This window comes from Oryza glaberrima, chromosome 10 (assembly GCF_000147395.1).
Source record: "Oryza glaberrima chromosome 10, OglaRS2, whole genome shotgun sequence".
Taxonomy (NCBI): Eukaryota; Viridiplantae; Streptophyta; class Magnoliopsida; order Poales; family Poaceae; genus Oryza; species Oryza glaberrima.
Window position 1 is genome coordinate 2,890,968 of NC_068335.1, and position 23,919 is coordinate 2,914,886.

A 23,919-nucleotide genomic window follows, 5' to 3' on the forward strand; every position below is an offset into this window, starting at 1 on the left:
TGGTATCCTTGTGCACTTGCATATTTGCTGTGTGGCTTGTTGAGTATGTCATATGCTCATTCTTGCAATAATCAATCAACCTCAGTTGAAGAAAAGGATTCAGAAGGAGGAGACGTTTGGCTTATACCCCAGTTGAGCTGCCTGTGGGAGTGGAGCTGAAGTCATCGCTAGACCGTTAATTCCGCTGCTGTTTTTTTTTCTTCTGTAAGTATGTAACGTTATTATTACGATGGATTTGTATATTAAATTGTCAGTTTGTGTACCTCGGCTGATTCCTGGATGAGGGTTTTATGCACAAATAAGTTCGGAAATTACTAGTGAATTTCCGGACGTGACATAATATATGCTAAATATTCAAACACACACACACACACACAAAGATTACAAATAAGTTTCATGGGAACCGACTCCATCTTGCGACAATATCTTCTCATATACACCGTTTGAAGTAATTACACTTTATATGCGGCAATGAAAATTAGAGAATAAGCAATCCTAAATAAATTTTGGGTAAGTTCGATCCATGCCATTGCAAATTTGTCTATTCAGAAAAATATATACCATTACAATTCATCTATTTGTAGTCGTGCCACTGGAATTTTACAAATTAGGACGGTAGCACTGCCATCATGTTTTCCATCCATCTCCTTTTTTTCTTGTCTTCTTCGTTCTCTCTCCCATATTGTTCCCTATCCTATCCGTTTTGTTCGGCACGGCGAGGACCAAGGTGGTCGCCATGGCCATCAACCCTCCAACCATGGCCCTAAGCCCAGCCATTGACGGGACCACAGGTGGCTTCTTCTCTCCTCCATCCTTCCACCGCCCAACCTCGTGTAGGCCCTTATTCTCCTCCTGCTTCGAGGCCAACCCCACTGCCGCGTTGCTGTGAACCCGTCTCTCGACCGCTGGAGTGGCCGTACCAGCGTTGGAGCTGATGGAGCACAGGGGCTCTGTCTTCGTCACTGCCATGGGAGAAAAGTGAGAGGAGATGGGAGAACGAAGGAAGAATACAGAGAAAAAAGGAGATGGATGGAAAATGTGACGACAGTGGCGTGGTCCTAATTTTGTAAAATTCCTGTGGCATGGCTACAAATAGATGAATTATAATGACATTTTTCTGAATAGACAAATTTGCAATGACATGGATCCAATTAACCCAAAATGTAGGGTTTTGTGCAGTTTATTTTAATCTTAATTATGTTACTTCCTTGTAGCTAGTAATGTAGGCCTTCATAAGAGAAGTAAAATAATCAAAGCTCACACTGGCTCACCCACCTCTAGCTCCTACACCATGTCATAAAAGCACAATAGATCATCTGTTGGCAGAGGTCATATTTCACGTCATCTTATCTGTCGGAATAGGCCTTTACCGACAGATGGCGTGTGTCGCTGAAAAGCCTGTCGGTAATATGTTAGCCAGTATAGCTAGCTAGCTAGCACACATATATATAAATAAATAACCTCTTACTAATTAGTACCATTAAACAGAGGACATATGTTAAGACTTAAACAAGTCCACAAGAGCACAATCAAGCAAAATATACAAAGATTCTGTTAGCTAGGGCGCCCCAGTCGAGCGGAATCGAACAATATAATTAATATTAGCACAACATCCACCTCTGACCTGTACACACTTCTTGGCCTGTATTAATAGGTAGGTAGCTAGCTAGAGAGATAGAGAGCACGATATTGGTAGATAGTATAGCTAAGTAGCTTGGGAGGGAGAGAGATCAATGGGTCTCTCAAGTGCCGTTGAATGGTGGCAGGAGTCGCAGCTGCGCATCCTCATCATCGCCAGCACAGTCATTCAACTGCTACTTTTCCTCGCTGCTAACAGGCGTAAGCATATTACTTCTCCCCGGTTCAGATTCATAGTATGGCTTGCTTACCTTGGCAGCGACGCCACAGCGATTTATGCCCTGGCCACCCTCTTCAACCACCACAAGAACGAAGATTCTACAACACAGGGCAGTAGCAGCATCCTAAAAGTGGTGTGGGCACCTGTTCTCCTAATCCATCTTGGTGGACAAGACTCCATCACTGCATACAACATCGAAGATAACGAGCTCTGGAGGAGGAACTCGTCACCATGACAAGCCAGGTCAATCAAGGATTTTTAACACTTCAGTACAATTGTACTAGCTAGCTAGTTTCTTAAATCACCAATACATAACTCCTTATCTATAACGGTCATCTATAACAGCTCACCTCAGCTAGAACCGTTTGTAACAAAACAATCTGCAATGGTTAAATATTTGGACCGTTATTGATGGAAATACTCTAATGATGCCCTACACCCAGTGGTTATTACTTATTAATGTAGAGCCGTTACAGATACGGTTCTGCTTATCGATAACAGCTCATAATTGGAAAAACGTTACAGATGACTTGTTATCATAGAGGGCTCACTGGCCCGTCCCCTCAGTGTCGTTTCTCTCTCCCCATCATGCCATCTCACATCCCTCTTCTGGATCGAGGGTCGCCTCTGTCATTCCTATTTGTCCGTCCCTGTATGATACACGCCTACACCATGCCCTCTTCTTGGTTGTCGGCCCCTGAGCTTAGGGCGGCCTGATCCAGCCGCCCTCGATATATATCTATCACTAACGGGTGCTCAACCGCTATAGATGAGTCGTCTCATCACTGATCAAATATTTGTTTAGTTCATTATTCACCCGTTACAGATAACACACTTTTTGACCGGCTACTAATTATTGGTTCTCTACTAGTGAATGCAGCTTAAATAATTATATATAATTTTTTTTAAAAAAAGAAAAATTGGTTAGATAGATTATGATGCTAGAAGTCTATATAAAAAATGCAGGCCTAGGTGCCAAACGTTAATTATACTTTCTGATGCCAGATCACCGTGTCTATCTACGTCTTCTGCAAGTCATGGCTAGGGGGTGACAAGAAATTGCTGCAGGCAGCTATTGTGCTGTTCGTCCCCGGAGTTCTCAAATGCATTGAGAAGCCATGGGCTCTCAGGAGCGCCAGCATTAACAGATTAGTCAGCTCTGATATGCACGTTCCAAGGACGGGAAAGGGAGATAAAAAGGGGATAGCATTTCCCTTCAGTCCTATGTAGAACAAGTGAAGAAATTAGTCTTGGGAATTGAAAGAGGAGAGGGTAACACTGCTGAGTCCCTCATGGAAGAAGCCATGGATTTTTTTTTCTTGTCAAAGTGATGATCCTTTTGATGCTAACGCTAAAATAAGCGAGCCCTACAAGGTATAACAGATGGTGCCACTTACAGGGAATTCAACGACCACAGGGGTCAGTGGGCGCTTTGGTGCAACAACTGTGACCAGGACCTGGGCTAGAGCCTAAGGGTGCCGTTTGATGAGAGCGTCCTTCTCTGGCACCTCGCCGCGGAGTTCTGTTGTGCAAGAATAGGATGCACGTATGAAGGAGGCATCATAGAAATTTCCAACTATATGATGTACCTGTTACTTCATAGTCCTGAGATGCTAATGGCCGACACCAGAAGGAATATATTCACAACTGCCATTCAAGAGCTCAAAGATATCCATGGGGAGGAGAAACCACTTGAGTACCAAGGGCTTGCAGAGAAGATAATTGCCAAGGTGGAGTCTAAGGGTGCTTGTTGCCCTAGTTTTATTCGTGACACTTGGGCAATTGCTGAGGTGCTGCTGAATTTAGGCAATAAGAAGATGAAGCATGTGATTAAGGGCGTGTGGGTAGAGATGCTTTGCTTCTCTGCATCTAGATGCAGAGGGTACCTACACGCCAAGAGTTTGGGTGCAGGTGGGGAGTTGCTCACCTATGTTTGGCTCCTGTTGTTATCCATGGGAATGGAGCCCCTGGCAGAGAGGCTGCAGCGGGCGGACTTACCAAGTGGAGAAGGAAATGATGCCGTCATGACTGCTGCTCCATTGCCTTCTGATGACACCTTGGAAGAGAGGCCACGCAAGGCTGAGGTTCCGAACGGTGAAGGAAACAATATCGACGCTGTTGCTCAGTTGCCTTCTGATGAGATCTTGGCAGAGAAGCCACTGAAGACTGAGGTTCCAAACAGGGAAGGAAACAATATCAATGCTGCTGCTCACTTGTCTTCTGATGAGATCTTGGCAGAGAGGACATTGAACACCGAGGTTCCAAATGGAGAAGGAAACCTCGGCGATGTGCCATCAACTTCCCAGGACAGCATAGCCATTGATATTGAGGAAGACAATGCTTCTTGACACGTGATGCTTATGGAGAATATTTCACTCTTTCTCAATCTCAGTTGCTTATTTTCATTATTCGCTGCACGGCTACAGAATGTTTTGTGCGTGATTGTTCAGACAGTGTCATGTGTTCCTGTCAGTACGGTTCTATGCTGTTGCTGACGAAAAATATCTATGTAATGTCTTGTGTGTTTCTTGTAGTACACAATCCTACCTTATGAAATAATTGGAACTATTGAGTGTAATTTGACAACATTTGGTTTCCTTCTTATGCGTTGCCTCAAGATTAAAACTCCGCGCTGGTGTATTTTTGCCTCGGCGGGATGTATGGTGAGCCGCCATGGCATCCTGCATGCATTGGTCCCCGTTCAGGCCAGGCCCGAGGCCTCAGTGGACCGAACGGAGGTGTGTGGCAATACTGCTGGTGCACCTCGCATGCATTGGGCCCCTTTCGGGCCTGCCCAGAGGCTGATGGAGAGGGCAAGAAGAGAAATTGCTGACAAGACTTTGCATATCTAATCCCTGTAGCACTATCCTTTTCCATCGAACTTCAGTCATGTGGTGTCCCTTGAAGGAAATATAAGGGGAGAGTTGGTACCAATGGGTAGAGTTTTGGAATGAAGAGAGATAGTACACTTAGCTACGTGCTGCGAAGTTCTTAGGATACCGAGAAGAGAAAAGATGAGAAAGTACTCTGAGTTGGTTTTAAACATCTAAGATCCTTTATCACAGAGGGAGAGGAATCACCACACCACAGGACTAGGGTATTAAACCTCTGGGTAGCTGAAACTTGTATATGTCTTTTGTGTTCATCTGCTTCCACATATTGATCAACAGGGCCCAAGTTTCCCCTCGCACATGGCTTGCCCCCTGCCAAACACATAGAATTGGATCCCATTGGATCCCTGCTATCGGTGTACACACGTTGATAGCTGGCGTACCTGGCAAGGACGTCTCGTGTTTGAGTTGTGATGCTTCCCGCCTTGGGAAGCTAGCGATGATGGAGAAATATCCCCACCACCACTTTGGTTCCGACGGCGCGGAAGAAGCTGAGGAGGTTCAGGTTCATCATTCAACCCCACCTCCTCAATCGCTCGGGGCCACATTAGTGTTCTTGTGCTAGGCCGGTCTGCCTAGCCCCCTCCCGAGCTGAGCAAGGTGGCACATGCCCTATTGGGTCTGCAGGCAGCATATAGCGTCGATGCTGAGATGGCGTGGATAGGATCGCGAGCGACGCAAACAAGGCGCCCTTCCAGTCGATGCAAACGACCCGGGGAGCATGTTGCTTGCAACATAAGAACTCCTCTGGCACCCGCCTCAGTAAACAACCGGCAAGACTCTAGAGGGCTGGTGGCTCACCGAGATTGTGGAGCTAGTGGGCTCTACCCATCATTAGGTCTTGGCCAATTGCACGCGCGGTCAACCTTGAGAGCCACCCGTCGACAGCCTCAACACCCTCACGCCCTCGCTTTGGAGGTGAGCAATTGCTTGAGGACAGGGACTTTGACTCAGCGCATGCTGGTGAGTGGGACCTTCGCTCATGGCGGACGACCCTCTTAAGGAGCCGTATGCAAAAATAGGGCTATTTTTCCACATGGGCCTCTTAGCCACACAAAAAATATTTTTTCGCAGACTAGCCTCTTAAAGCTCCATCCAAAAGTCTAAGTTAACTCCTCATACCTCATAGCACTTCAATTTTTTCAACTCATCTTTATCTCCTCTCCTCTTTCTTCTCCTCCTCATATATACTCATCTATTTCTCACTCAAATTACCCTTCCCCGGGAGAGAACTCTCTCCTCTCTCTCTCTCGGGCGTGCGGTGGAAGAGGCCAACCGACGCGCCGTAGCAAGCGCTCCGCGAGTCAAAGGCAGCAAGGGGCAACGGAAGCCCTCTCCCGTCCGGATTCGCGCCGATCCGGCAGCGGTGGCGGGAGGAGCACAGCGGCGTCGGCGGGAGGACGACCCCTGCCCGGATCCTGCGGCGGCGGCGGCAGCGGCGGCTGCCATCCCTCGCCAGGATCCGGTGGGCGGTGGCCGTCCCCCGCCCAGATCTGGCAGCGGCCGCCGGGCGTTTTGCGAATTTATTTTTTGGATTTTTATTTTTGTGTGCGGACAACATAAGCACCAGCACACGAAAAATCCGATTTTCGCATGTGGGTTTGCCACCCGCATAGAAAAATAGCGATTTTCACAGGCACTTCTAGGCAGATGGGCTGAAGGTCCGCAAATGAAAATCACTTTTGGACCGTCTAAAACAAATGTTTTTTACTAGTGCAGGCATCTGTCAACCAATCCGTCGCCCCAACCCCGCGAGCGATTGCACCAACAAAATTACTGCAGCACCTGACTATCATACCTTCCTACGTTTCTACTTTCATTAATTAGAGAGGTAGTCCAATTAAATTTTACCCATTGAACGTTTAGATTAATTTCTACTACCAGTAGATAACATCGGAGAGGGACTCGTGACTATTGTCTTGAAGTATCTCAGCAGAAATCAATTGTTCTTCTATTGTTGTTCATTTTATCTGAATGACTGCTCTGCTAGTACTAAATATTGGTGAAACAATGTATAACATTGGGTATTTCTGTTATAATAAACTCACCACACTGGTGATGTTAATGCATTTACTGTCTGACATAAGCTGTAAATTTGAGTTATTTGCTGATGTAATTGTTTGGTTTTGCAGGTTTGTCTGCCACTGGTTGCTAAGATGTAAAACTGCTTCCAATATACTCCCTCCGTATTTTAATGTACGACGCCGTTGACTTTTTAATAAACGTTTGACGTTTCGTCTTATTCAAAAAAATGTAATTATAATTTATTTTATTGTGACTTGATTTATCATCAAATGTTCTTTAAGCATGACATAAGTATTTTTATATTTGCATAAAAATTTTAAATAAAACGAGTGGTCAAACGTTGGTTAAAAAGTCAACGGCGTCATACATTAAAATACGGAGGGAGTATTTACCACGCGTGGCCTATGACGCTGGTTCATGTGGATCAAAATTAGGCATTCCAAGGAGTATACTTGTAGGACTCAAGTATGTGTTTTGGCTGTTTTCCTAATAATTAATTCCTAATTGAGAGTCAGTGGTTCACGTAGACATTAGCCAATAGGGATTGCTACAGAGTGGCTGATTCCATTAATACAATAGCATATGCCTTTTTAATTACGGCTGGTTAGTATGGTTAATTTTTGCTTTGCTTGTCTAGGTAGCTTTGGAGCACATTTGATTACTTGAGGCAAGCTCATCTGTCATTGAACGATTTGGTGTTCCATCTTCTCAGTACTCAATACCGGTGACGGCACACTGTTTCTTAGCCCTTTTACTCGTACTTTGATGATGGCTGGGTTCTTTAAGATGGAGCAGCATAAATTTCTCATATATTTTGTTTGAAAATAAATCGAGTTGACCTTCTGTTCATCACAGTAAGCGCCGTTCCTTAAGCTTAGTCGTATGCTATATGGAAGTGGCCAGATCATACGTACTCCCCCGTCTCAGAATATAAGAAGCTTTAGAGTTGAACATGGTTATTAAAAAAGTAGGTAGAAGTGAGTGGTAAAGGGTTGTGATTGAATCAGTAATGAAGGTAGGTGAGAAAAGTGAATGGTGGAGTGTTGTAATTGATTGAGAAGAGAATGTTGGTGGAGAAATTGTTATATTTTGGGACGGAGGAAGTATAACATGGCGTCTCGCTAAACTATTTTTCAAGACAAAGATAGCTAGGCTGATTATAGAAATTAAATCGCACTAAGTCTAAAGCTCAATTTACAACCATGCCGCATCATCACCCACTAGCAATTATTACATATTTAATCTCATGTAAGTATACAACATGATCTACAATTTATTTAATTCTACAAATCAAAAGGCAAGCATATCCAATCACCACCCCTATATCATTTGCACAATATTTTAACAAATCTATCTATCACTTTTACAATATTTAACATATACTTATTAATAAGTTTCACACTAAAGCACATGTATCATTTGACTGATAAACCTGCTGTTTCATTTTTTTTTCTTTTTACTCCTAGCTTACCTAGTATAAGAAACGATTATAACCTTACACAAAAACAAGAGATTAAACATGTCAACACAGAACAACGGCGATTCACATTCTATAATGCTACAAGGGATGCGAGCAGACCAGCGCAACCACAACGCTGACTAAATTCTATATTCATGTAACGGGACAAAGGCTTGATTATAGAAAATTGATACTGGGTAAGCATCCAATGCTTGGATCCTCATAGTCACATGCAGACCTCGGAGAAGTTGATGTTATAACCTCGGACAAGAATGCTAAACTCTTTGCAAACGAGAGCACTGAGAGGTTGACACCGCCGGCAACCCTATCTTATATTGCTCCCCCGCCGAAAGATCCGTAGCGCCGCCGTGTCTCCTTCCGCGCCGCCACACGACGCTGCAGGGACACGCCGCCTCGGCCACCGGTGAGCATCTCTGAATTCGATTGATAATAAAGGGAGACTAATTTGTACTATGTCTGTGTTTTTATCTTCTTATTGGCATGTTATTGTTTTTGTTATACATATATAGGTTACAGCGTGTGTATACCATACATAACTCATCTTAGAGTTCCTTGACTTCAACAAGCTCCCGCCCATTTAACACCTGCCTTGCAGATTATCTGAAACTTTGTGGCAAAAAAAATTAGAGTTAATTAAAAAGCGATATTGTTCTTGTGCTGCAAAGTTTCAAGATGAAAGCAAAAGCATATTGGATGAAATAAACTCAGGTTTACACCAAATGTTACCCTTTTTATTTTGCCACGTGTAACTGTGTAAGCAACTACACGCAGTTTCATGAGATTGTTGGTAAATTAAGTTGCAATCTGTTGCAACTCTGCTTTCAGTGGACGATTACTTTTGGAATAGAAATATTGTTAGTGTTGGAGAAACCCTTTTTAATCCTGGTTCGCAATCCCCAGTAATCCCGGTTACGCAACTGGTACTATGAATCCGGGAGTCCCGGTTGAAATAACCGGACTAATGCTTTTTTTTTCCTTTTTTTCCTGCTTGCATGATTTCGAGCACCACAAATCATTCACAAAATCATCCACAAATCATTCTAACACCACAAATCATTCACAAAATCCCCCAAATACATCAAGTTGCATTTTCTCTATATCCCCAAATACATCAGAAATTATTCACAAAATCACAAAAACATCTCCATAATCTATAACAAAATAAGAAAATTATCCACAAATTCATCCACACATCACACATCGCATGGATCAGAAAAAAAAATCCACATCACACAGATCGGCCGCACACATCACACTGATCAGGAAAAATAATCCATATCGCACAAATTGGCCGCATACATCGCACAGATCAGAAAAAAAAAATCCACATCGCACAGATCAGTCGCCGGCCATCCGCCGCCTCGCCGGCCTCCCGCTTGGCCGCCTCAGGCTCCGCCGCCGCCTGGGGAGTGCTGCCGCCCGGGGAGCACCGCCCTCCACCGCCTCGGTGGCCAGCGCCCGCTCGCTGCCGCCCGCCCGGGGAGCACCGCCGCCCGCCGCCTCGCCGGCCTCGCCGGCTGCCTTCCCAGCCGCCCGCCGCTCGCGGCCCTCCCGTCCTGCCGCTGCCCGGCCCCCGCCTCACGTGGTAGGAGCAGGAGGAAGAGAGGAGAAGGGGGAGGAAGGGGAGAGGAGAAGGGATGGAGGAGGCTAAGATAGGGGAGAAGGGATACGAGTCTGTTTAATGAGAGGGGACGAGAGAGGAAGGGGGAAGGACCGAGATGAGAAGTACGACTGGCGCGTGGCTCGGGTGATTTTTGGTCACGGTTGGTATAAACAACCGGGACTAAAGATCAAATTTTAGTCCCGGTTGCTTATACCAACCGGGACTAAAAATAATTGGGGCCTAACTTGACCCGACAACTTCTTGAACCGGTACTAAAAATAATCTTTAGTCCCGGTTGGTAACACCAAGCGGGACTAAAGATCAAAAAGTTCTTAACCGGGACTAAAAATAATCTTTAGTCCCTGTTCCTATTCGAACCGGGACTATTGTGGTTTTTGGACAACCAACCAAAGATGGTTTCTCCAGTAGTCTCCGGTTCCTATTGTGGGCAGGGGCTATCGCATGCTTTTTACATTGAGGGTAGGAAGTTGATTAAGAAACTAATGCTATAATACTAGAGTACTGAAGATTTATGTAGAAAAGCTCAAACAAAAATAGTTGTCTCATATGCTTTAAGTAGGCTAATAATTAGTGTTTTGGCTGAAAAGGCAATTATTTGTACCCTACTATAGTATAAATACCTACATACTATCTAATGAATATTTTGCCAAAACATATATAAATAAGAGTGTGCATTTGTACACCTCTTGTCCCATACTAGCTCTGCCTCTGCCTGGGGGATTAAAATCTACAATTCACTTAGATGGATCTTTAACATACAGTTTTCATATGACTAGGCAATCATCAATTTATTTGGAGCAAGGATAATCATATTGTCTAATGGATCTTCAAGAAAACAAGCATAATGAGTCCATAGAAAAGCCAAAATGGATTGAGGACAGCATTTCTAATATAAAGGCATTCACGAAAGAAGAAATAAAAGGAATTACCAGTAACTACAGCAAAAGGCTTGGAAATGGTAAACTCAGAAAAGTTTACAAGGGTATTCTTGATGATAACCGTGCTGTTGTGGTGAAGAAGTATATTCATATGGATTCTGAAGAAGAGTTTGCTAAAGAAGTAATTGTCCACAGTCAAATCAACCATAAGAATGTAGTCAGGCTTATCGGCTACTGTACCGAGAAAAATGATCTAATGATGGTCATGGAGTATATGTCTAATGGAGACCTTGATTACCATCTTCATGTCAAGAATAGCCTAGATTCATTGGACATAAGGTTAAACATTGCTATAGATTGTGCAGATGCTCTAGGGTATATGCATTCCATGTGCAGCCCTGTTTTACATGGTGATGCCAAGCCCTCCAACATTCTTCTGGATAATAGTTTTAATGCAAAAATATCAGATTTTGGAATATCTAGGCTTCTCTCAACAGACAAAACTCATACTGAAAATATGATTACATGTTATATGGACCCTCTATATTACCAGGAGGGGCGTCACACCTCAAAAAGTAATGTTTATAGTTTTGGAATTGTTCTACTGGAATTAATCACCAAGAAAAGGGCTACATGTCTCACTCAAGCTCTTGCTAAAGGGCAAGAGATGACAGAATTGCTTGATCCGATGATTGCTAATGAGAGCAACATGAAGGTTCTACTGGAGATTGAAAAACTAGTGCAGGAATGCCTAGCAGAGGATATTGATAGACGCCCTGATATATGTGATGTGGCTGCATACCTTCGGATGCTTAGGAAGATGAGACAACCAGCACTACAAGAAAAATTTGGTTGGCACTTGTTTGCAGAAACACAAAATGATTTTAAAAAGCAAAGCCATCAAGGTACAAACATCATTAGCTCCATCAAGATGGTGTTCCCCAGGATGATGGGCATTCTCAACGTGAACATGGCCAAATCTGAAAACAAAGGAACTTCGCTCTATGTTAGTGGCAAAAGAATATTCACAGCATTGGAAATAAAAAAAATAACAGGAAACTATTCAAGAATTATCGGTAAAGGTATGTTTACTGTGGTCTACTCTGGAATTCTTGAGGATAACACACAGGTCGCAGTGAAGACACATGACAGGTTTGAACGTGGGAAGCGGAGATGTGCCAATGAACTGAATAGCCTTTCTGAAGTTATCCATAAGAACATTATCAATCTGTTGGGTTTCTGCTATGAGATGGACGCTGTAATATTGGTTTATAAATTAGTTGAGAGAGGGCACCTCTGCAACATTCTCCACGGCAATGGTACTAAAAGATTCCCTCTCCCACTAGATTTACGTCTAGACATTGCTATTGGGTTGGCAGAAGGATTGTCATATATGCATAGTAGATCAAAACCCATACTACATGGAAACATAAGAACAGCCACTGTACTTCTCGACGACAAATTTGTCCCAAAGATATCGGGTTTTAGGTCATCAAAGATTGGTGAAGATGGTAAATGCAGGATTGTAGGGAGCGAGATGGGCTACATGGATGAAACATTCGTTAATACCAGAATTCTCACACGGAAGAGCGATGTCTATAATTTTGGAGTTGTTCTCTTGGAACTGATTACCAGGAAACGAATTTATTATAATGGTAAGGACAATAATACTGCCATCAATTTTGCCAAAATTTATGAGAAAGAGAGCAGTGGGAGGGCTATGTTTGACAATGAGATCAGTGCTGACAAAAATATCCCTACCCTCGAAGACATTGGCATTCTAGCAATGAAGTGCTTCAATCCGGACATAGATAAGCGCCCTCAAATGAAAGAAGTATGCGAACAGTTGTTGATGCTTAAAAGGTCTAGTAAGAAGGGCAAAGGAAAAATATAAGTTCTCACATTGAAGACAGTTAAGAGAAATCAACTAAAACTTGATGCAGAAGATTTATGAGGATGAGGAATGAAGTATATTACATTAGCTCACAAGATCATTTCAGCATTTGTTTGATCAGTCAATTGCTTTTTCTCATTGTTTGGTGTTATGGTTTATCATTATATATCTGAACTTCTTTTTAGTATTTGGAACACTAATGTTCCAACTCGTTCCGTAGGTGTGATTATAGTGCCAATAATTTTCTATTATTTTTTTATCTGTGGTTAACAAATACTATTAGCGCACATAAGAAAATAATACAATTAATAACATGCAAAATGACACAATAACATCAACCAATGTTCTTAAATAAAAACATCATAGTCCATCACATTATGCATTCCATATAATTTTGTGGATAAAATTGCAAAACCATGTAGATTCAGCCTGTTCTTCTGTCAAATATGCCATTTTTTTCACACAATTTATTCACCAACAGTACATCCGGTTGTTCAAAACTATTTTAAGATCAAGGTAGGAAGTTAAAACTAGCATTACAGTACCAGATAATTATTATGCTGGAGAGTGGAACTATAATAGCGGCAGGTGGAGCTAAGAATTTTATTAAGCCTGGGCAAGTCTAACTAAGATGGTAAAACCGCTACGACTTTTGTGATGCTTATATGCTAATTTTACTATCAAATTGAACATGGAAATATTTTCTAATAGAAGCATAGTTCAACATGTATGTAAATTTTTACTTGTTGAAAAACAAGCCGACTGATGATTCGTTAGGCTGCTAATTGAGTACGGATCACATCTGCCATGGTGAAGTGGGCAAGTCAGCAACAGCTAGCTACGGTCTAATTGCATGCAACAGTGCTGCAAAGCTAGCTCGTTCTAATTAAAAGTCTAGCTAACTTTGACCAAGATGTCAGCAAATCTATGGAATTTAACACAGAGAAATCATTAGACCTTAATGGATCATACAAGCAAAGCCCGGCCAACTGCCCGTGCTGCCCAGGCGGTGAGTCCACCACTGAATAGCGGAAGTATGGACTCCGACTCACCACGCCGGCATTAAACTGTCGACCTTTCTTGTGGCACATTTGGAGATGCTTCATTCGTCATTAACTACATAGAACCCCATGCGTTGCTGCGGGATACTAAAATGAAGCCAATCAATAAAAGGATTTCTACAGTTTGGTTGGAATATGATATGTATGACATACAAGTGATCTAATAGGGTCATGCATAAGTTCAATGACGTTATATGTTGTTCACTTCATACTACACGCACGAAGGAAATAAAAAGGTAAATTGTACGTTGGTTTTAATTAGAGAATGAATAAAAATGCTTCTTGCTAATCTGGTAGGAAGTGCATAGGTGAAACGTGAGAAATCATGTCATGATTTAAGCGTGGTAATAAACAATTATCGAAGGTAAGTGTTTGTGATAAAAAACATATGTCTCCGTTCGTGGTCATTTGAAAAACTATAAAATCAAAATAAAAAATTAATATTGACCCCACAAACAATCTTAAATTAAAAAAAATCAACTACAAAGTTATATATCCCGTCAAGAGATAGTTTTTATATAAAATTTATCATCATCCAACTTTATATGATGGGCATTATTTCCATATTAGTGATGCTCACAATATTTACTAACGTGAAACATATTGAGGCGAACAATCATTTTCATAAAGAGAGCCTCAAGAAAATTACTGTGAAAGATGATTTTGTTCCAACCGGAGATCAAATTGCAGAAGGCATGTTTTTTTTATTTTTACAAAAGCATTTTCAGTTTGACGGTTAAAATATTTTAAGTATAAGTAGAAAAGTTGTGATTGAAGGAGGCTGTTAGATAAAATGTAATATCTCATGTGTATGTTGCGCTTTACACCGGCTGGATTGAGTTGCTATGTTATCTTGATTCAGAATGTAAATGTAATCCTAGAGCTAGTTGGCAATACCAATCCAGCTGCTCACGCGGCACATTCTTGTAAAACCACGGCGATGCATGTATGGTTGATATCGCCCCTATATTAACACAGGTGCGGCCCAAGAGAGATTAATTCAACGCTTCCACAGCTCATCCGATCAAGTTCTTTCTTTGCACCCGCCCATGCTCAAAGGAATTGTCTCCTATCAATGTATCTGAGAGCATGCAAGTTGGTGCTTAAATGGCAGTGGAACCAACTCATCGTTACATTTAGATATCAATCTTATGTTACTGTCCCCTAGTCATTGGTACATGCACTGTAGTGTAAATAATCAGGATGCTTTGGTAAGTATGTACAACTGTTTAACAATGCTGTCGTTATTTTTTAAGGAGAAAAGTCCACGGGGCCGCAATCAAGTTAAGCAAGATTAATCAAACGCATGCATGCACACATACACATATATGTAAACAAATAATCCCTCTATTAGTATATTGGATGAAGAATTGAACTAGTCCACAAGAGCTAGCGCAGTCAAGTGCGATTATATTAGCCCAGTCCATTGGAACAGAGCTCTTAATATATTACAACTTGAGTATCAATATGACCATATGCATGGCTTAGTCGTGCGCTTATATATTGGATTAGCCAGGGGGTTCAAAATTAATCCAACTCTGATCTCTCACTTCAACTCTATGTGTAATAGGTACAGATAGATCGAGCGCAATAGATACATAGATAGATCATTGGCTGTGTATACCCACTTTGGGTGTAACAGACTGGGTTTTCATCCATTTTCTTAAGAAAAGAGAGATAGATATAGTTATAGCTTAGGTGAGAAATAAACGGAGAGAAAGGGAGAAAATAATGGGTCTCTCAAGTGCTATTGATTGGTGGGAGGAGTGTCAGCGGCGCATCCTCGTCCTCAGCAGTATGGGAATTCAAGTGTTCCTTTTCTTCTCTGCCATGATGCGTAAGTGTGATATTCTTTCCTGGTTCAGATCCATAGTATGGCTTGCTTACCTTGGCAGCGATGCTGTGGCGATATATGCCATGGCTGCCCTCTTCAACCGCCACAAGAATCAAAATTACACTAAGAGCTTCAAAGTACAGGGCAACAACAGCCTGGAAGTGTTGTGGGCTCCCATCCTCCTAATCCACCTTGGTGGGCAGGATGTTATAACTGCGTACAACATCGAAGACAATGAGCTTTGGAGGAGGCAGGTCCTCACTACTGTGTCCCAAGTAACCGTGTCTGTCTATGTGTTCTGCAAGTCATGGCAGCTGGACATTATTCACAGTGACTTGAGGATGATGCTGGCAGTTATGCAGATGTTTGTCTTTGGAGTTCTCAAATGCATAGAGAAGCCGTGGGCTCTCAGGAGCGCTAGCATTAACTTGCTTGTTAGCTCTAATAGCCTCATTACAAAGATAGAAAAGAGCAATGAAGAAGGGGATAGTATTAATATTTCTCTTGAGTCCTGTGGAAGAAGCGAGGAATTTTGTCTTGAATCCTTCTGATGTTGACGGTAATAGATGCCACTTTAAGCCCTATTTGCTATCTGTTGATCTTTCATTGCCATATTCTCTTCGGCTTAGTAGCCTCAAAACCATGTGGATACTTGATGATATGCATTTCTCGTTGCAACAAGATCTCGCACACACTTTTCATCGACTCTACACTAAATTGCGAACGTTAAGAGCAGATCATGTCGAGTGGAGTACGAATCGGAAAAATATTCCAACAAGTTCAAGATCGATCCGATCGGTTCTTGCGGATATTTCATATATTTTACGGATAGTGGGTTTGATCTTCATGTTGGAAGCCTCTGGAATCTTCCTCGTAAGTTATAAAGAAGCTTATAAGAGCAATGATATCAATGTTACATATACACTCCTGTGTTGCACAACTATGATTGAGTTCTTATCTTTATTTGGTTGGCTATGTAGTAACATATTTCGCAACAATCCACCATGGAGTTACAAGGTTTCTCAGTGTAGACTCATAGGAAACTATGTTGGTAGTAGCATCAAGCCTTGTGATTCATCTGGAAGCATCACAGAGTTGGTTCTTCAACATGTCAAATCTGGGTGGAAGGATTATATAACAAATGTTGCCTCTTATCGGATGTTCAATGATAACAGGGGCCAATGGTCACTTCAGCACAACAACTGTGACAATGAAGACCTAGCTTGGAGTCTAAGGGTACCATTTGATGAGAGCGTCCTTCTTTGGTACCTTGCAACTGATTTGTGCTTACTAAGTGAAGGATATACCAATGAGGGAGCCACACGGAGCATAGAAATTTCCAACTATATGATGTACCTACTATTGAATAATCCTGATATGCTAATGGTCGGCACCCGAAGGAGTCTCTTCACAACTGCTATTCATGAGCTCGAAGGCATCATTGGGGATGAAACACTCAACGAACATAGATCTTGCACACAAGATAATTGCTAAGGTGGAGTCAAGCGAAGGCCACCCTAGTTTTATCCACAACGCTTGTGCGCTTTCTAAGGCACTGTTGCGTCTTGATAATACGAAGATGTGGGAAGTGATCGAGGGCGTGTGGGTAGAGATGCTATGCTTCTCTGCATCTAGATGCAGAGGGTACCTACATGCGAAGAGTCTGGGTAATGGTGGAGAGTTGCTCACCTTTGTATGGCTCCTGTTGTTACGAATGGGGATGGAGCCCCTAGCAGAGAAGCTGCAGAGGGCAGAGATTCCAAAAGGAGGAGGAAATGGAGCCGCTAGTGCTGCTTCATTGTCTTCTGATCAGAGCTTGGCACTACAACAAAAGAAGACTGAGGTTCCAAGTGGAGATGAAGGAAACATTGCCGATGTGCCATCGACTTCTAATGACAGTATAGTCATTGATATTGGAGACAATGCTTCTTGACACCCATATTTTATATATATTGTTTTGTATATTTCCTTTTTATGCTGCATATTGTTTAGTAATTTTGTTTCATGTGTTGTTGCTAACAAATAAATCTATGTAATGTCGTGTGTTTTTAGTTATAATTTTACCAGAGCAACAATTTAATCTTGTGAGTGCAATTTTTACATTTGATTGATTATCCTTTTGCGTCATCTATTATATACTAAAAGTTCATTAAACTTCCTACAAACGATCTTAAGACGCCACGTGTCACTCCTACAAACACTACTTAACCGCCACATGGCACTATCTAATCTCACCGTCGATTTTTACTTAAATTGGTGGACCCGATATTTTAGACCATTAAATTAGATCTATTATTTAAGAAAATAATCCCTTCCCTCTACTGTGGGGCAGAAAAAGAAAAAAAAAGAACGTATGTATGTATGTATGTATGTATGTATGACTTCGTATAACTGTGGGCCGGAAAAAAGACTATCTCTTCCTCTTCCTATTTTTTTATATCTCCATCTCTTTCTCTTCCTAATTCTTTTATATTATCAAATTAAAAACGAGAAAACTAAAATTTTAGTATTAAGTTGACCATAATTTTAAATGTACATATCTAATTTATATTCTATCTAAAATGTTGCTCTATTTATAATTAAATTGACAATTTAGATCCAATGTTTTGCTATATATAAGCAACATGTCATTGTGGTATAGACCCGTGCATTTTGCAAGTTTGCATGCCATCTAAATAAAATAAATACTTAAAATGTTAAAAACATATATTGTGTTATTATATGTCATTCTTCAAACATGCATGTAAAGTTTCACCGTTGGTTCCAGGACGGGTGCATATAGGTTTTGTGTTTTGCTTACACCAGGTTGCGGGCTCACTACGTGGAAAATAAAGAACTAACTCAAATATGAATAGAACAAGGCAAAATTTGCTACAGGATATCGAAAGATTGCGGTCTTTGCTGTGAGACATCAAAAGATTGTGAATCTTTTCGTGGACTGCGGTCTTTGCTGTGAGACATCAAAAGATTGTGAATCTTTTCGTGGACACTATAAAAAAGTGGTAATTAGCTGTTGGACACTCCTCTCATTATTTTATTATTTTCAGTTAAAATGGAGAGAGAAAGAGTTGTGTAAGTACCAAAATACCCTTGCTCTCTATTCTTTTCTTTTCCCTTCTTTCTCGCGCTTGCTACTGCCGAGCAGAGGTGCGACGCGCGCGGCCAACGCGGCCGGCCCGAGCCGAGAGGTGTGACGCGCGCGGCCAACGCGGCCAGCCTGAGCCGGGACGGCGGCGCATCGCTATATTTCCCCTTTGCATCCATTACATCCTAAATTTTTTCCCTACCCATAGAGGCACTGCACCCAATCAATTTTAAAAATTAGACGAAGATGCCTTGCCAGTCCAAACTCCATTGGGCTGCCGTCAAGCTCATCACGGGCACACAACCCCGACGTTGCTGTGTCTTGCAATCGTTGGAAATCGACTTCCCAAAGTTCCCAGACACCCCATCGTACTACTGCTTGGTCGAATTGAAGCTGCGCTATATTTCCCCTTTGCAACCCGGTCTCCCGCACCGACACCTTACCTGTGCGGCTCTCTCGTGGCGCCGCGCGCTGACGGGTGGCCAAGCTCCAGGCCTACCTCCTCCAACCAGCTGCCGCATGCTCTGCCCCAGCCAGCAACTGCACATGCTCTCCATTGCCGCTGCTGTGCACACGCATGAGAGAGAAGGTAGCAGCAGGAAGAACATGAACAGAGAAAGCTAGAGATGTGTGATTGACAAGTGGGCGCATGGGTAAACTTGTCTTTAATAAATAAATGTTTCTGTCTCCATTTTCTCTGGATATAATAAAATAATACTGTAAGTGTCCAGCAGCTAATTACTATATTTTTGCAGTGTCATCTAACAAAAACATATTTTTTCAGTGTCCTACAGCAAAGAGCACAATCTTTGGATGTCCTGTAACAAATTTTGCCATAGAATAAACCATAACATTCAAAAAATACGATGTCTTTAGGTAGACCAAACAATCCAATTGGTTCATGATTTTCCTAAGAAAATATGCTCAAATAATAAAAGCAAGACAAATGAATTAGGGAAGCTTTATAAAAATAACATCCCAAAATTAATTATGCATCTTTAGTTATATTTAGCCATTTGATTTGTGCTCTCGCTGGGCTGCTGGAATCGATCCAAAAAATGGGTGTTTCCCACACCGTGATCATGAATTTAGCATAGCCTTATGTCCCACGTCCGATCCATTCATTAATAAATAACGAGAACATATATTAATCTTGGCTGCTTACATAAAAGTTGATTGATTTTTTTTAAAAATGTTCTTTTTGACTGGAGATTTTTTTTAAATAAGTTGACACCTAAGGTGTAACACTGTCATTATTTATCATCTCACGGCCTTTGAACTTAAAAAAAAACTTACATAAAATAAAACAAGAAATATAAAATGCCAATAAGGAATAAAGGAAACCAATTAGAGAAATTCTTATAAAGTCTTAGACAAATTTGGTTCTTTCTTTTCACCAAAACTGGAACACCCGTTACCATAACCATTGCATCATTAATGCGACACTTTTTAGTGCTTAGATTATAATACCCTTCACTCAATCACATATGGTGGTGTTATTAGTTTCTCCCCATCACGCACATATCATCCACTAAGGTAGAAATATATAATTGGTTTAAAAGTTTTATTGAACTTAATGTTGACTATGTTTTTTTAAAAAAACAATACTATGGGTCTCGCACACTGTAACGAAGCGGGGTCCGGATAATTATGTGAATTACGTCAATATGAACCAGTAAGAGGGATGGTTTACTTCATGGAACATAATTATTAGCAATAATAGTTTTTAAAAAGTTGTTAAAAAAGAGGGAGCCCCTAAACATTCCGTTTGAATAAAAAAGCAGTTTACTTTTAATTTATGCTTACCTGTTTTTTAAAAAAACTAAGTCTACCTTTCTTTTCTTTTGGATGATAAACCAGATCATAGATAATTGGTTACGAATGAATTGTGTAGTATATAGTATAAAGGTAACCAATAGCTTAGAAAAAGTTACCCAAGCAATACCGACTAAGAATGTTTTTCAGACATCATAATTTTGAAATGTAGTATGAATAATCCGGTTGATGGTATACAAGACTTCCAAACTGACCCTAAGATACAAGCCCGCGCATTTGCACGGACTATCTTCCTAGTTGTTCAAAAGATTACAACTCCATTGGTATTTTATATAATAATACCAAGCCCCTTTTTCGAATGTGCTCATATGAATAGTGTATGTGCGCACTTATAGTGATGAGTATGCGCGCGCTATGAGCGCATATGTTTGTAGTATTGATTTCTGTAGAACCACGGATTCTTTGTACGGACTCGCGTGTCCCCTATAGAAGAAAACTACTACTCCCACTAGGAGATAATTACTCCCTCCGTCCCATAATATAACAACCTAGAACTAGATGGGATATTTTATAGTACAACGAATCTGAATATCTATAAAGTGTCTCATCTGGTTATAGCTTGCTATATTATATGACGGAGGGAGTACTTCATAAGCAGCGCGCCTCGTGCCGCGAGTGGCGCAGCGCATCGCACGGGCCGTCAGTCTTGGGGCCGCGCAGCGTGGAGGCGAGTGGGGTGGGTGGTGGCGCGGTCGATACGTCGAGGGCACGCGCGTGTGCAGTGCAGATAAGAGGTGTAGCATATTTTAGCTGTGTGCCAGTGTGCCATATATCCTGTATGTGCGTCAAGCATGCGAGTGCGAGGTTTGGCATCATGCGAGCCTTGGGCCTGGCACCGTGACAAAGGTGGATTGCTTGCTAGGCCTTGCCTCTATCCGTTGGGCTGGCCTTGGTTGTGGGCTAGGGGGTAGTTAGCGGGATGGCAGGTTATGTTGGAGATGTTCCCAACTCTTTCTCGTTTTCTACGCGTACGTTTTCAAAGTGATAAACGGTGTGTTTTTGTAAAATGCTTCTATACAAACGTTGCTTAAAAAAATCATATTAATTCATTTTTGAAAAAAAAATTAGCAAATAATTAATTAATCACGTGCTAATCGCTACTTCGTTTTCCGTGCCGGGGAGTGAGGGTTCCGAACGTAGCCTAAGTCTCTTTATTTGTCGCCAAATTCGAAATTCATCCCTAGACCGCAAAATCAGATACATCACATCCCCTAAGTTACAAAACAGTCCAAAAGAGATCCCTCAGCAGTATTGTCCCCTGTTTTGACTGACGTGGCGTCCACGTGGCTCTTTTGACTAGATCTTCGTCCTACGTGGCATTGACGTGACGCTTACGTGACAAAACTTGTGGGGTGCACATATCAGTTTCACACAAAAAATAATTAAAAAGTGGTGGGGTCCACATGTCATCCTCACAACTCCCTTATTATCTCTCGATTCACCGTCATTCGCCATTGATGCCGCCAGTGTGGGTCTCGTAATAGCGGAAGGTAACAGCCCTATTTCTCCTCTCCTCTCTTCCTTTCATCATGCCACCCCCAATCACTAGCAAGCCGAACCCCCTCCGCCGTGCCGTGCACCTGACTCGATTTCAGGACGGAGGCTACGCCATCGCAGCGAGGTGCTCGCCGACCCGCTGTCTCTCGTAGACTGGAATCGCACGCACGCATGCGGAATTTAATTATCAGTTTTTGTGAAACAACATCACTCTCTTTTTGTCTCTTCTACAAGCAATCCCGAACAGGTGGAGTGATTCGTTCAGAAAACACTCACCCGTAGATCGAAGAACAGCCACGCACCGTGTAAACGACGTGGATCTGGCCACTGCTCAATCAACAGCAGCAGCTGTGATCGTGCTCCACCCTGTCGAAACGAGCCACTAACCATCCCAATCCAGAGAGCCGGAGAGCAGACGCGCTGCAGCAACCGGCGGCAAATCGGGGAGTAAGGGTCGGGGATTGGGGAAAACTCGGGTGGTGGTACGGTGCTGGTGAGCATGACACACGGGCCCATGGTTTTTATTATTTACAAATCAAATTGCTATGTAAACGTCACATCAATACCACTTGAGACGAAGTCCTAATCAAAATTCAAAAGAGCTGCGTAGGTATCACGTCAACCAACACTGGGATAATACTGCCGTGAAATGAGAAATGAGAGGAGAGGAAGTGAGAAGATAAGGATGACTTGAAATTGTTTTGAAGATGATGAGAGGGAAAGAGAAGGGCAGTTAGACTTGTTTGTAGGCAAGTTTGTGAAATTCAATTTTCTCATGCGGTCGCTTAAGAGACTAGCTGCAAAAAACAACTTATTTTCACATGAGGGCCTGTTAGTAGGCCCGCTTGCGAAAATATATTTTTTTCACACAGGTCTTTTAAGAAGCCGTATGAAAAAATGTAGGCCGATTTTTGCATACGGCTCAAATCGATTTTTGCATACGGATAAACGGTCCTGCACTCAAATGTTTGTAAAAATGGGGATTTTTGCGTGTGGCCAATGCAACCGCATGCGAGGATCCAATTTTAGCATGCGGGCACTTAAGCCGACCGTATACAAAATGAAAAAATCGCAAAAATAAAAAATTCCAAGAATTGTAAAATACACCGCCGCCACCGTCTTCGTCCTCTGGTCGCCGCCGCCGTCGTCCTCCTACCACCGCCGTCAACGTCGTCCTCCTACCGCCGCGATCAACGTCGTCCTCCTACTGTTGTCAACGTCATCCTCCATCGCAAGTGCAAGCGCAGGCGGCGACGGTGGCAACTCCGGTGCCGGCGACGCCTGACCTATCGGCGGCGGCGGTGATGATGCCGCCGCAAGCGCTGCCGAACCCCGAGGAGGAGACGCTCCTGGCGGATTATTAGCGGCTTGCGATGGTCTAACTTTATGATGGCCTCTATAAGGTTGTTTTGGGGGGGCCTGATACGCGATCAGCCGCGCGCGCGCGGAGGCACGCGGTTAGTCGCCCCCCCCCCCTCCTGCCTCTCATATGTATGTATATACTACGTATATACACATACGTGTATATGTATATTTTTATGAATATATTTCAATGCATAAAAAGTATATACACACATACACAAAGTTTATATACGCACTAAAAAATAAAAAAATAAAAAATACATCACGAATAGAAAGTTTGTATACGCATATACAAAGTTTGTATACGCGTAGACAAACTTTGCGTGCGTGTATAGAAAGTTTGTATGCGCGTACACAAACTTTGTATACGTGTATAGAAAGTTTGTATGCGCGTATACAAAAGTTCTATATGTAGGAATACAAACTTGGTATACATACATCTTGAAAAAAAGGGAAAAAGCCGAACAGAAGAGAAACCGGAAAAAAAAACAAACCGAACATAAAAAAACCGAAGGAAAAAACCAAACAGAAACGAAAAAACCGGAGAAAAAACCAACCGAACAGAAACGAAAAAAAGGGAAAAAACAAAAAAAA

The 23,919-nt window shown here is 42.2% G+C and overlaps 1 protein-coding gene and 3 pseudogenes across 1 annotated transcript; all 4 read left to right on the plus strand.

Moving 5' to 3' along the window:
- Positions 1-212: 212 nt before the first annotated feature.
- Positions 213-4,446, plus strand: LOC127786153 (uncharacterized; annotated as a pseudogene).
- On the plus strand, positions 3,214-4,446 carry LOC127786154 (uncharacterized; annotated as a pseudogene).
- A 6,251-nt stretch (positions 4,447-10,697) lies between these two features.
- Positions 10,698-12,876, plus strand: LOC127752652 (putative wall-associated receptor kinase-like 16). Its single transcript, XM_052278057.1, has 2 exons — positions 10,698-11,762; positions 12,871-12,876. The coding sequence occupies exons 1-2, from the start codon at positions 10,698-10,700 to the stop codon at positions 12,874-12,876; spliced, it is 1,071 nt and encodes a 356-aa protein (XP_052134017.1).
- A 2,566-nt stretch (positions 12,877-15,442) lies between these two features.
- On the plus strand, positions 15,443-17,478 carry LOC127786082 (uncharacterized; annotated as a pseudogene).
- The last annotated feature ends 6,441 nt before the right edge of the window (positions 17,479-23,919 follow it).